This window comes from Chionomys nivalis, chromosome 2 (assembly GCF_950005125.1).
Source record: "Chionomys nivalis chromosome 2, mChiNiv1.1, whole genome shotgun sequence".
NCBI lineage: Eukaryota > Metazoa > Chordata > Mammalia > Rodentia > Cricetidae > Chionomys > Chionomys nivalis.
Window position 1 is genome coordinate 74,616,887 of NC_080087.1, and position 14,272 is coordinate 74,631,158.

Here is a 14,272-nt window from a genome sequence, read left to right on the forward strand (position 1 = left end):
TCAAGAGCTGCAAACTCTGTGATCTGATCGAGGCCTCTCTCATCCTGAAAGGCCACTGTGTTCCCTACACCTCCAGTAGAATTTCACGGGAACTTACCTGGTCAATAAATGTGCCAAGATGATAGAAGTCTTGAAGTCTGGCTCAACGTTAGGGCATTTGCTTAGAATCCCCCAGTGAGGGGCTGGGGTGTGGCTCAGTGGTAGAGCCCCTCCATAATAAGTTGAGGTCCTGGATTTTAAGGGTATAACTGAAAACACTTGGTGGTTTCATATATATCTATATATATTTCCTCCACTAGGTCCTCAAATTCTTTGTCTCTACCACTGAACCCCAAGCTCCTTACTGCCTGTTATTAACTGAATAAGGAAAGTTACACATAAGCTTTGACCAGTTGTTGGTGCTGCTTGAGTAGGTTATGGAACTTTAGAAAGTGGAGCCTCACAGAGGAAGTGGGTCACTGAGGGTGGGCTCTGGGGGTTTTTATATTCTTACCTCACTTTCTGAATCCTTTCTCTATATTCTGAGGGTGAAAATGTGATCACCAGCTTACTGCTCCAGCTGCTGGCTACCATGGCTTCTCGTTTTATTGATTAACCCTCTAGAACCACCAGGCAAATTAACCCTTTCTTCCATAAATTGCTTTTGGTCATGATATTATTACAGCCTAGGAAAGTAATCAATACACTGGGGGATTCTAGGCAGGAGCTCTACCACTGAGCCACACTTCAGCCCTCACTGGGGGATTCTAGGCAGGTGCTCTACACAGAGCCATGCCCTCAGACTCAAGGATTTTTTTTTAAAGATTTTCTTTATTATGTATACAGTATACCTGCACAAATACTAGAACAAAGCCACAAGATCTCATTAGAGATGGTTGTGAGCCACCATGTGGTTACTGGGACTTGAACTCAGGACCTCTGGAAGAGCCTTACCCTCTGAGCCATTTCTCCAGCCCCTCAAGGATATTTTTATGCTGATCACATATCAAAATGTTATCTTAGATAGATTAATAAAATATATACACAGAAGGCGGAGCTACAGCTGTTTAGAGCGCTTGCTACTGGGTATGGTGGCACACACCTTTGAACGACCTTTCTAGGCCCCTCCTTTCTTCCCACCTTGGCTTTTGAGACAGGGGCTCTCCATGGGATCAGCCTAGGCCAGCTGCAAGCCCTAGAGCTCCACCTCCCCTGTGCCGAGGCTACAAGTGCACACCTGTGCCTACCTTTGTACTCAGACTCTGGGGCTGGAACTCATGTCCTTGAACGGCAAGCACTTTGCTCACTGTGCCCTCTCCCGGTGCCTCATGTTTCATCCCAGAAGACTCTAATACAGGGCAATGGCTTCCTCTGAGGCTCCCAGAGGTCACCAGAACAAGGGAAGGCCCCAGACTTTGCAGCCCTGCATCTGAAGAACAGATGGGTATGCAGAACCGAAGTGTGCAGAAGGATGGGACTGGGGGAGGAGAGAATATACAATAGAGTCCACCAAGCTCTCAGCCCACTTCCTTTCCTGGTCACTTCCTCTTCCAAGCCCTGTTGACAGAGCAGATTCCACAGACCACATGTTTGGCAATCCCCTGGACACTCTGCCAACTTCTGTTTGGGTCAGGGATGGTTAACCCCCAGTTGCCTGGGGTTACCACCTGGATTCCCTCTGTGACCATGACCTGTTGTGTGTCTAGACCTTTTGGGAGGGGTTTTTTAGATTAATTTATTTTTACCCTATGGTTCATGAGCGTTTTGTCTATGTATATATCTGTAAACTACATGCATGCCTGTGGAAGCCAGAAAAGGGCATCAAATCCCCTGGAACTGGAGTTAAAACAGTTGTGAGCCACCACGTGGGTGCTGGGAACCTAACTTGGGGTCCCTGGAAGAGCAGCCAGTGCTCTTGAAGCACTGACCCATCTCTCCAGCCCTTCTTTTTGTTTTATTTTGTTTTTGAAAATAAAACTCACGGAAATCCACCAGTCTCTGTCTTCCAAGTGCTCTGATTAAAACGCCTGTGTGTCACCATGCCTGTGTGTCACCATGCCTGGCTGGGCTTTTTTTTTTTTTTTTTTTTTGGTTTTCATTTGAGACAGACAGGAGGGTCTCATGTAACCGAGGCTAGCCACAAACTCACTGTGTAGTAGAGAAAGACCTTGAACAACTGAGCCTCCAGTTTCTACCTTCTAAGTATTCAGATTACTGGTGTGCGCCATCATGCAGGTGTGTGTGTGTTGGTTTTTTTTTTTTTTTTTTTTTTTTTTGGTTTTTCGAGACAGGGTTTCTCTGTGGTTTTGGAGCCTGTCCTGGAACTAGCTCTTGTAGACCAGGCTGGTCTCGAACTCACAGAGATCCGCCTGCCTCTGCCTCCCGAGTGCTGGGATTAAAGGCGTGCGCCACCACCGCCCGGCCCTGTTGTTTTGTTTTGAGACCTATGTATCCCTAGTTGACCTGCAACTCACTATGAGACCAGGTTGGCCACAGACTCCCAGAAATCTGCCTGCCTCTGTGGCTGGTGTGCTGGAATTAAAGGTGTGTACCACCACGCCCTGCCACCATTCAGTGGGGGAAGGGATTATTCAGTGTTGGCAACTGAGCCCCAGGCTCCATGCATGCTAGGCAAGCATTCTGCCTGGTGAAATACATCCTGCCCTGGATCCAGCTCTCTTTTTAAGTATTTATTTTTATGTTATATGTATGGGCGTTTTGGCTCCACGTATGATTGTACACCACACATGTGCTTGGTGTGCATGGAGGCCATTACAGACCATTAGGAGACACTATGTGATACTGGGAACTTCTTAATGAATGCTGTGACCTTTTAATACAGTCCCTTGTTGTGGTGACTCCCAAACATAAAATTATTCTTATTGCTACTTCATAACTGTAAATTTTTTTGGTTTTTCAAGACAAGGTTTCTCTGTAGTTTTGGTGCCTGTCCTAGAACTAGCTCTTGTAGATCAGGCTGGCCTCGAACTCACAGAAATCCACCTGCCTCTGCCTCCCAAGTGCTAGGACTGAATGCATATGCCACCACTGCCCAGTTCATAACTAATTTTTTAGTGTTATGAACTATGGTGTAAATATTTTTGGAGGGGACTAGGAAGATGGCTCAATGGTTAAGAACACTGACTGGTCCTCCAGAAGTCCTGGGTTCAATTCCCAGCACCCACATGTCAGCTCACAACTGTCTGCAACTCCAATTCCAAGCGACTTAACACCTATGGCAAAACACCAATGCACATAAAGTAAAAATAAATAAATTAAAAATATTTTTGGAGATAGAGGTTTGTAAGAGGGGTCATGACCTATAGGTTGAGAATCACTGCTCTAAAGAAATGCGTGCTCTTAATTGCTGATCCATCTTCCTAGGCCCCCACCCTTGCGCAGGCACAGCTCTTAAAACAGCATCTTCTGGATGGAACTGGGAAGGAGCTGAGCCACTACTACTTATGCTCTAAACCAGGAAGCTCAAAAGTGTCCAGGAATGAAGACTGGGGGTGGGAAGCAGAGTGGGAGTGGTCACAGGGGACTCCCTGAAAAGAGGAGACCAGGGGAGAGGTGAGCCGTGGACCCAAGAGGGAGAAGACAGAGGACCTGGAGCAACCGGGTGTGTGGTAGGAGGAAAGTTTGGGTCTCCACTGGGTAGGCCAAAAGGGCGTGGGTGAGCAGGTGGCCAGTGTGTCTTTTCCTGGAATGGAGAAGCTGGAGAGGAAGAGGTTTGTAGAAAGACAACTGGGACAGGGGTGAGCAGGTGGAGAGGTCAGGAGTGAGAAAATCACAAGAGTGAGACAAGTCTTGTGGGGTTGGGGACACACCTTTAATCCCGCCCTGTGGCAGGTGGAGGCAGGAGGATCACAAGTTCAAGACCAGACTCAGAGGCAAAGGCAGGTGAATCTCTGTGAGTTCGAGACCAGCCTGGGCTACAAGAGCTAGTTCCAGGACAGGCTCCAAAACCACAGAGAAACCCTGTCTCTAAAAAAGCAAAAAAAAAAAAAAAAAGAAAAAGACCAGACTCAGCTATATAGCCAGCCTGAGACCAGCCTGAATGAGAGCCTGTCTCAAAAACAAGTTTCAACCCACAGTGGCCATCCAAAAAATAGAATAAAGTCGGATGTGGTGGCTCATGCCTTTAATCCCAGCACTCGGGAGACAGAGACAGGTGGATCCCTGAGTTCCAGGCCAGCTACACAGAAAACCCTGCCTCAAAAAAAAAAAAAAAAGTCCTGGTGACATCTCTGTCACCATATAGAAAGTGTCACCAGCACATGGGTAGAAACCAGCGGTCATTTCCACCAGGAAGAAGGATGACCTAGCAGAGCCAAACTCCAGAATTTTTCATTATTTATTGCTTGTGTGGACTTGGTGAGACAAGTCTCCCTGGGTCATCCAGGCTGGTTTCTCACAGCCAGTTCTGGCTCATGAGACTTGCACCCCCACACCCAGGTTTTCTCTTATTGACTCTCTCTTTTTCTCTTTTTTAGTGTGCTGACCAGATAATTCAAAACCATTCACCCAATTGCCTCGTTCTAACCAACACACACACACACTCAAGCGCACTTGTAATCTAAACAGAGATTACACGTTATAAAAGAGTACATTTACGGCTGACCATGTAACTCTGCAGCAAAAAGCACTTGCTCACAAATCTAATGACCTGGGTTCAATTCCCGGGACAATCATGGTTGAAATGAGAGAACCAATTCAAACACCTTGTCCTCTGACCTCCACACATACGACACGGTGTTAATATTCAGGCATTGAACTGGCCTGCCCTTGGGGTCCTGACAGGATACATCCTCAACTGCAGCCAGTGAGAGCAAGTTCCTTTTCTGCCCCTTCTCTCTCCTCTTCCAATAAACCTCCCATGTGAACCCTGTTGTATGGCATTCCTTCTTCCCACCAATTTAAATAAATTATAAGACGTGGCATGTGCCCAGGACCACCCCCTATTAAATAAATAAATAAATAAATGCTTCAAACGATTAAATAACACATTTTTAATACCTTTTTCAAAGTCTTTATCATGCAAGACACACACAGCTGTCTTTACAAAGCTTGGCTTCCACCTAACACCATTGGTGAAGAGACAACACTGTAGAGATAAGGGATGGCTTGGACACAGTAACACAGGCCTAGAATCACAACACCTGGCGACATGAGACCTTGTATCAAAGAAAAGAAGAAAGAAAGAAAGAAAGAAAGAAAGAAAGAAAGAAAGAAAGAAAGAAGGAAGGAAGGAAGGAAGGAAGGAAGGAAGGAAGGAAGGGAGGGTAGGTGGTGGTTACTGGTTCCTTGGAGTCTAGGGCTATATAGCTCAGTGGTAATTTACTTGAGTGGCATTTGTGAGCCCCGACTTTAATCCCCAGGATCATAAAAAAAAGAATAATAATAAATAACATGACCAGGTATTGGAGGTACACACCCTTAATCCCAGCACTTGGGAGGCAGAGAAAGGCGGATCTCTGTGAGTTTGAGGCCAGCCTGATCTACAGAGTGAGTTCCAGGATAGGCTCCTAAACTACAGAGAAACCCTATGTTGGAGGGGAAAAAAAATGAAAGCCAAGTAATACCTTAATCAGTATGATATTTTTCTTTAAAGGAATTTATGCTTATAATCCCAGCATCCAGGAAGATCCTGAGTTTAAGGCTAGCCAGGGCAACTTAGAGAGAGTCTCATAAAATGGAAAAGGGGGAGAGTAAGGGGGAGGAGGAAAAGGAAAAAGAGAAGGAAGCAGAAGATAAAAAGGAGGAGGAAACAAGAGAGAGAAGGGCTGGAGAAGGAACAGCAGGGGTAGTGGCGGCATCTACTCTACACTGCCTGACTCTTCTGGGTTGAGGTATCCATCGTGGACCGAGTGAAAGACTTGCTGTCCCTGGCTACAGAGTCCTCCGAGAGCGCATTGCGGATGATACTGGGAAGTGACCTGCGAAGCCGCCCCTGGAAGCCCCGGCCAGCCACAACATAGATGATAGGGTTGACGCAGCAGTTGATGTAGGCCAAGGATACGCACAGGGCGTTCAGCTTCTCCACATTCCTGAAGGTGGGCGAGGATGGGTGCAGCCAAGCTATCATGATCCCTGTTACTTGGTAGGGCAGCCAGAAGACAAAGAAACAGGCAACCACGGCCACCACAACCTTGAGCGTCTTGGTGGAGCGCGTGGCCCTGCGACTCCAGGTCCGTAGAAGAAGGAACGTGTAGCACATACTGAGTGTGAGCAGAGGCAACACGAAACCCACGATCAGCCGCAGCAGGGCCACAGCCCTCTCCTTGTGGAAGCCACCCTTACCGTAGTTGACACCACATAACAACTTGGTTGAGTAGGGGTCTTGGTACACCTGACGGAATATGAAGGATGGGATGGTGAGGAGCAGAGCTAAGACCCAGGCCACTCCGCAGGCCATCCACGCCAGGCCAGGCCCTCGGACCTTCTGACACCAGATGGGGTTGAAGACCAACAGGAAACGGTCAGCACTAATGGTGGCCAACAGCAGGATACTGGCGTACATGTTGAGCAGAATGAGTGAGGGTAGGATTGAGCAGGCCTGGGGGCTGAAGGGCCAGTCCCCGTACTTTATAACGGCAATGAACAGGACAGGCAGAGCCAAGCATGACAGGAGGTCGGCCACCGCCAGATTCAGAAACCAGATGGCATTGATGGTACGTTTGGCTTCGAAGGCCGTCACCCACACTACCAGGGTATTCCCAGGAACTCCCACCAGGAACACAGCCGAGTAGATGATCAGGCCTACAATATCCCCAGAATACAACTGCTGCTTCACAGGGCCGTCCACAGGCTCATTGGGGTCCAGGGTCCAAGGGTACTCATAGTTGTCCTCAGTGATGTTCTTGTTCATCGGGTCCTAAGAAGAATCAAAGACGTAGACAGTGCGTGAGTTAGCACACACGCCCCGGGAACTGGGGCACTGCCCCGTCTTTCTGAGTCTCAGCCCTCCCATGAGGACACTGAAAGTCTATCTAACCAGCCATTTGTAGTTTTTATTTTGACACAGGGTCTCTGTCAATTATCCAAGCTGGTTTTAAACGCACTCTGTAGCTTAGGCTGAAATCATGCCAGGTGCCCAAGTGATGAGTGTACAGGAAAGGCATACCAAACCCCAACTTCAATATGATAATGAGGGAGTGGAGACAGAGTTGAGACAGGGCCTCACTATGTAGACCAGGCTTGCCTCACACTCACAGAGATCCACCTGCCTCTGCCTCCCAAGAGATGGGATTAAAGGCGTACGTCACTGTACCTGACCAATGAGATGTTTTTAATTTATTATTGTCTATGTGTGTGTCCATGTGCATGTGGTAGCATACACATGGAAGCCAGACAACAGCTTTGTGGGGCCTGCTCCCTCCCTCAACCTTTATGCGGGTTCCGGGATAGAAGTCAGCTCTCCAGGCTTACCTGCTAAGCCATCTCACCATTGATGTCATTTTTTTAATTATATGTTTGAGTGTGTGTGTGTGTATGTGCGCGCATATGCGCGTGCGCCCATGTGCACGCATGTTATTGCAGGTGCCCTGGGAGGTCAGAGGAGGGCATTGGACCCCCTGGAAATACAGGTAGTTGTGAGCTACTCTAAATAGGAGCTGGGGACTGAACTCCAGTCCTCTGGCAACTACTCTTGACTGTTGAGCCATCTCTCCAGAACCAGTGAAATATTTTAAAGAATCAAAATGTGTGTGAGGATTGTCATGCATTCAAGCTCAGCATGAACTATGTGGCCAGACATTATCTCTCTCATACGAACACACACAAACAAATGATTTTGTTGCTGTTGTTGTTGTTGTTCCTTTATTGTTTGGTTTTTTGACAGAGTCTGCTATACCCCAGGCTGGTTTCAAAACTTAAACTCACTATGTAGCTGAAGATAACCTTAAACTACAGATCCTCCTGCCTCCACCTCCCATGTGCTGGGATTACAGATGTGTGCCCTGAATTTGGACCAATATCCAAAGTTGAAATAAAGAAAGGACAATGTTATCTATTTCAAAACACCTCATTATTGGAAGTGAAGCTTCACTCTGTGGTTGGCATGCCCAGCGGGTGGATTCCTACAGGGTGTCAGTGTTAACACAGAGTGACAGTGTGACCATGATGTGTAAGTATGTTGGACAATGTGGCCTTTGAGAACAATGATGGATGTCTTGTGGGTTTGTGGTTTTCCTTTAAAACAGCGAGTTCTCAACATGCGGATCGCTTCCGGGGTTGAACGACCCTTTCACAGGGGTCTCCTAAGGTCATTGGAAAACACAGATATTTACATTATGATTTATAACAGTAGCAAAATTACAGTTATGGAGTAACAATGAAAATAATTTTATGGTTGGAGTCACCACAACATGAGGAACTGAATGAAAAGCATTGCAGCATTAGGAAGGCTGAGGACCACAGCTTTAAAAGATCTTCTCTCAAATCAGGCTTGGTGGCTCATGGCATTCAGGACCTGGACACAAGATGGGGAAGCATTCAATGCTAGCCCGTATTACATGAAACCCAATATCACCGGGGAGGAGTGAGCCTGGGACTGTGGGTAAGGCAATGCCAGCCTGGGCTACATGAGACTGCCTCAAGAAAAAGTTTTATGAAATTTTCTCTTTGATTAAAATGATAGACGGATGCCAGATATGACGACACATGCTTTTGGTCTGTTCTTTGAGTCTGGCTGTCCTGGAGCTCACTCTGTAGACCAGGCTGGCCTCAAACTCACAGTGATCCACCTGCCTCTACCTCCTGAGTGCTGGGATTAAGGGAGTGCACCACCACCACTACCTGGCATGACACTTATTTTTAATCTCAGCACTCAGGAGACAGAGCCAGATGGATTTCTGTGAGTTTAAGGCCAGCATGTTTTACATGGTGAGTTCCCGTACTGCCAGAGCCAGTGAGATTCTGTCTTAGGAAGGAAGTGAGGGAGAGAGGGAGGGAGAGATGGTCCAACATTTTAGTTAGTATAAGAGAGGAGCAGTCACTAGCGCTTGTACCAGCTGAGGATGAGGATGAGTCCTCTGGATACTGGCTTTGGAGCCATCCCCTGGCGTCCCTCATTATCTCGCCATCCTTGCTGCAACGACTCAGACCTCTGATGCGGATCTCTCTAAACCCCATCTCTCACACTTGATGGCTGGCCACCTCCCTTCCTGGCATGATCTCACCCTGTCCTCAGAGAAAAAGATGCTGATCTAAGCTCTGTGGTTTCCTGGAGCTTCCAGATACAAACATCTCTGGACAGCTTTGGCCTTGACAGGGTCCCCACAAAGGGGGAGACTGGCTGAGTGTGGCAGACACCTATGTTCCCAGCACCTGAGAAGCTCAGGCAAGAGGATCTTGAGTTTGAGGCCAGCCTGGGCTACCCAAATACTGTCTCAAAACATAAAACAAACAAAAAGAGGAAAGAAAGAAAGAAAGAAAGAAAGAAAGAAAGAAAGAAAGAAAGAAAGAAAGAAAGAAAGAAAGAAAGAAAGGGAGAGGGAGGGAGGGAGGGAGGGAGGGAGAATGGGAGAGAGACACACAGAGAGAGAGAGAGAGAGAGAGAGAGAGAGAGAGAGAGAGAGAGAGAGAGAGAGAGAGAGAAGTTAGTTAGTTTGGAACTATCCAAAGTACTTAACCAAAGGGTTGTGCAAGCCAGTGATGGCATCTAGGCAACAAAGTACTACGTCACTGTTAAAAAGAATGAGGAAGTTGTTAATAAGCTGATACAGAAAGATCTCTGATATCTAAGGAAAAATTTTAAAAATAAGAAATAAGAGTGGGCAATGCACAAAGTATATTACCTATAAAAAGAACAATGAACTCTGTGTGTGTGTGTGCACACGCGCGCGCACTCACTCGCGTCTGTACGCACAGACTAGCTTCACACACTTTAATAGTTACCCCTGAGGAAGGAACTGGCACTCAGGGATAAGAGAGCTGTTCCTGTGACTTAAGTGATTCAGGGAGGTGGAACACTCTGCCTCCTCCAGAACAGTGCTATACAAGCTCCCGTGTCCTCTCCATACAGCGTCCCATGTCTGTGGACACAGCTAATCATAAGGTCAACAATATTTGAAAAAAAAACAGAGAAAACTAATTGGGAGAAAAAAGAAAAAGAAGGGTAGGGAAAGATGGTTCAGCAATGAGGAGCATTGGATGTTTTTGCAGAGGCCCTGATTTCACTTCCCAGCACCTGCCGGGGTCTCACAGGAACTCTCACAACTGCTGTAACTCCTGCTCCAGGGGTCAAACACCATCTCCTGCCCTCTGAGAGCACCCTCGCATGTGCCGCAAACACATACCAGTGTACACGTAAATAAAAACAAATCTTATAAAAATGAAAAAATAAATGATATAAAAATAGTTGCTTAAGGAATACGACAAGACAAAGTCTACACATGGATATTCCAGAGGAGGAAGGTGGGGCAGAGGACAGGAAGGCAAAGCCATCCTTGCCTGCATAGTGAGTTCTAGGTTCAGCCTGGGCTATAGGAGAGTCTGTTTCAAACTAACAATAATGAGTAATAATAGCACAGAGTTAGGGATGTAGCTTAGTGGTAGTATATTTGTCTAGCATGTACAAGACCCAGGTTCAAGCTCTAGTGTCACCCACCAATATATGTGTGTGTGTGTGCGTGTGTGTGTAATAGATATACACACACATGCATGCATACATACATTATATATATACATTCATACTTATATATGTATGTGTGTGTGTGTGTGTGCATAAACAAAAAACATCCTGTGAGGAAAGAGAGGCGTTTGTAATATGCGTGTGCAGACTTTTTTCTTGTTCTGTTTCTTAAGGGACGATTTTCACAAATCTAGGTCACAAAGGTATTAGTAAGGGTCTGGAGAAGATGGGGGTAGAGGATTGTGTAAGTCCTATGCAAATACTCTATTTTGCTTAAGGGACTCAAGTCTCCCTGAATTGGAGTTATTTGGGGGTTTACTGGCAGCCTAAGAAGAGATGTGTGCTAACCAATCTGCAATTCTTGGGAAGCTAACAAGACTAGTTCTTTTTCAAGCAGGTTTTAATCAGCCAGTTATACCTGCTCTTGCCTCAGGAAACATCCCCTCTCCATGCAGAAAGAGAGCAACAAACTGTGATGCGAGCTGGCGGCAGGATGGGAAGGGAACATTTAAGAGTAGTCCAGAAAACATCCAGAAGAAGATGGGCTCCCTCTCTGAGAAGTGTTTCCACGAGATGGAGATGCTCTTGTCTGTGAGATTCAAGATGTCAGCCACCACTACGTGTGGGCACTGAGCTTTGGAGAAGGCGCAGGAATAGCAGAGGAACTGATCTCTTCAATGTGATTTTAATTGAACTTAGAGAGGAAGCGTTGGCTGATGGCTGCTGCGTGGGTCGGCACTGAGCATCTAGGGGGCCTGAGTGTGAGCACTGGGAACTGTTTGGGTATATGAGCTTAGTTACTGGAAACAATGGGCGACTCATCAACATGGGGGCACAGCATTTATGATTCTCGGTCCTAAGTTTAAACAGTTTTTTTCCTTTTTTCTTTTCTTTTTCTTTTTGAGACAAGGCCTCGTATAGCCCAGGCTGTTCTTGATTTCCTCATTCGCCTGCCTCTATCTCCCAAGTGCTAGGATCACAGGCTATGTGCCACTGACCAGCATCCACTACTGTGGCCATTCTTACTCCACAGATGAAGAAACATGAGGCTCTAGATAAGCTAGGAAACCTCCCAAATCATCTCTATTAGCAAAAGCAGAGATAGGGGAGGAATCCCAAAAGCCTTCCTTTGAAAGGCTGTATTACCTAAAGAATGGGGCACTGGTGTGGTGGTGCACACCTTTAACCCAAGCATCTGGGAATTTGAGTCTAGCCTCATCTACATAGAGAGTTCCAGGACAGCCAAGGTTATGTAGTGAGACTCTTTCTGAAAAAGATAAAAAAAAAAAACAAAAACAAAAACAGAAAGAGAAACAAAAACACAAAAAAGAGCCTAAATCTCTGTTGAGAGGGAATGACATTTCCAATGTGATAGCACATGCCTGATAAAAAAGATTGTGGTGCTCTCAAAATACATGGATATTATGTATCTCTCCCCATAGTGATTGTTTACTTATGTAATAAATCAGCAGTGCTAGAAAAATGACTGGCATGCAGTAAACCCTCAATAAATGCCTAATTAAAAATTATTCATTCAAAAGAAGCAAGAAAAATTATGTATAGGAGGGAGCGTGGTGGTACATGCCTATAATCCCAGCACTGGGAAGGCTGAGGAAGGAAAATGATGTGATTGAGACTGTCTTGAGCTAGTGACATCTTGTCTTAACAGATTAAGGACTGAAATCCAACTCCAGGGTAGAGCCCCTGCCTAGAATCCCCAGTGAAGGACTGGGGGTGTGGCTCAGAGGTAGAGCTCCTGCCTAGAATCCCTCAATGAGGGGCTGGGGTGTGGCTCAGTGGAAGAGCCCCTGCCTAGAATCCCCCAGTGAGGACCTTGGGTGTGGCTTAGCCTTAGAACACTGGCCTAAGAATCCAGAGCAACACCCTAGCTTAAATCAGGGACTTTACTGGTCAAGAATCAATAGAGCAATTTTGTGCTCTGGAACATCGTGTAGAAAGGAAAAAACCAGTAAGTCATAGCCCTTCCTGTTCTGGAAACCCCAGTTGCTCAGGCAGAACCAGAGGATGACCTGGGGACTCAGGGATGAAGAAAGCTCGCAACTTCCCTGGTCATCGAGTTTTGCACTTCCTCTTTTGTGTGGATGAAGCAAGGTCATATCCTCTGTTACAGAGGTGCCAAATCGCAACTCTTCTAGCACCATACCCCAACCTCAGGACCCAGGCATACAAAAGGGACCCGCTTAGAGGGCCATGGACTCTAGATGTCAGTCCCTTCTAACATCTCCAGTCGTGACCTTTCTTCCAAACTTCTGTTAAGCCGGGCAGTGGTGGTGCGTGCCTTTAATCCCAGCACTCGGGAGGCAGAGGCAGGTGGATCTCTGTGAGTTCGAGACCAGCCTGGTCTACAAGAGCTAGTTCCAGGACAGGCTCCAAAACCACAGAGAAACCCTGTCTCGAAAAACAAACAAACAAAAAAAAAAAAACAACAAACTTCTGTTAAGACTTGGCTTTTTGTTTCTCTCATTCTGTAGCCCTGGGTGTCCTGGAACTCACTCTGTAGACCAGGCTGGCCTCGAACTCAGAGAGCTTCACCTGCCCCTGTCTCCTGAGTGCTGGGATAGCAGGTGTGCACCACCACAATGGGTGGTTTGTAAAACTGTATTTTTGTTGTTGCTTTTCTGAGACGGGAGTCTCATGTAGCCCAGACTAACCTCAAAATTACTATGTAAGACTGAACTTCCAACTCCTATGCATCCACCTCCCGAGAGCAAAGGGTGCCACCACACCCAGCTTTACAGGGTGCCGGTAAGGAGACCCAGGCCTGGCAGCACTCCACCAAGCGCTCGTACCCCTAAACTGTTATCTCCTACCTGTTTGTCTTTTAACACAGTATCTCACAGTGTAGCTACTGGAGCCTGAACTCGCTATGTAGCCCAGGCTGGGCTCGAACTGCAGCGCCCTGCCTCAGCCTCTTGAGGGCTCAGATTACAGGTGCAAGCTACCACGCCCAACTCCTAGAACCCTTCATTTAGGAGAGCCGATGCCAGGGTTTTCTGTCCTGAAGAACCTTCTCGGGTCTACAGCCCAGTGAGGCTGCGGTGATGCTCTTAAGTCCTTAGTCCCTGGCAGTATCCCATCCTCAGCATAAGAGCTTGGGATGCAGTTGGGAGAGGGTAGATGAAGAGAGCTTGACAAGCAAAGGCAGACAGAGTTAGACAGGGAGAGTGAGGGGGGAGGAACCCACTCACCATGTCCCGGCTCCTCCCGCGTTCTGTGGTGACCACGATGGCTGCCTGAAGGTCCCTCCTGTCGCCTGGGCTGTGCCTTTTAAAGCCTCAAGAAGAGATGCCGGCAGCTGAGAGGAAATGACTGTCTTGTCCCTCTGAGGTGCTCATTGGTCACACACTGGCCATTCTAGTTGGGGCTCCCTCCACCGGTGCTCACCCAGAAAACTCTCAGCACCACCCAGGGCCACCCAAGCAGAGGAGAAAAGTCTGGCATGGAAAAAGGAGGAAGTCTCTGGCCCCGGAAGGGGGAAAGGCAATTTCCAGGGCCTCTTCTCCTTTGTGGACGCAGCTGCCTTTACTGGCCTTGGTTCCCCCATCTGAGGAGAGCTTTACTTCAACTAAAGGAAATCTTGGGGTTCCTGGGGTTTCCAGAAAATAGGGATGGGAACCACAGCTCCAGCCTCTTTGA

The 14,272-nt window shown here is 47.1% G+C and overlaps 1 protein-coding gene across 1 annotated transcript; it reads right to left on the bottom strand.

Annotated features, from left to right (window-relative positions):
- Positions 1-4,990: 4,990 nt before the first annotated feature.
- C5ar1 (complement C5a receptor 1) lies at positions 4,991-14,009 on the bottom strand. The gene is made up of 2 exons (XM_057762306.1): positions 13,825-14,009; positions 4,991-6,856 (listed from the first exon to the last, which is right to left on the bottom strand). The coding sequence occupies exons 1-2, from the start codon at positions 13,825-13,827 to the stop codon at positions 5,804-5,806; spliced, it is 1,056 nt and encodes a 351-aa protein (XP_057618289.1). The 5' UTR covers positions 13,828-14,009; the 3' UTR covers positions 4,991-5,803.
- Between the last annotated feature and the right edge of the window lie 263 nt (positions 14,010-14,272).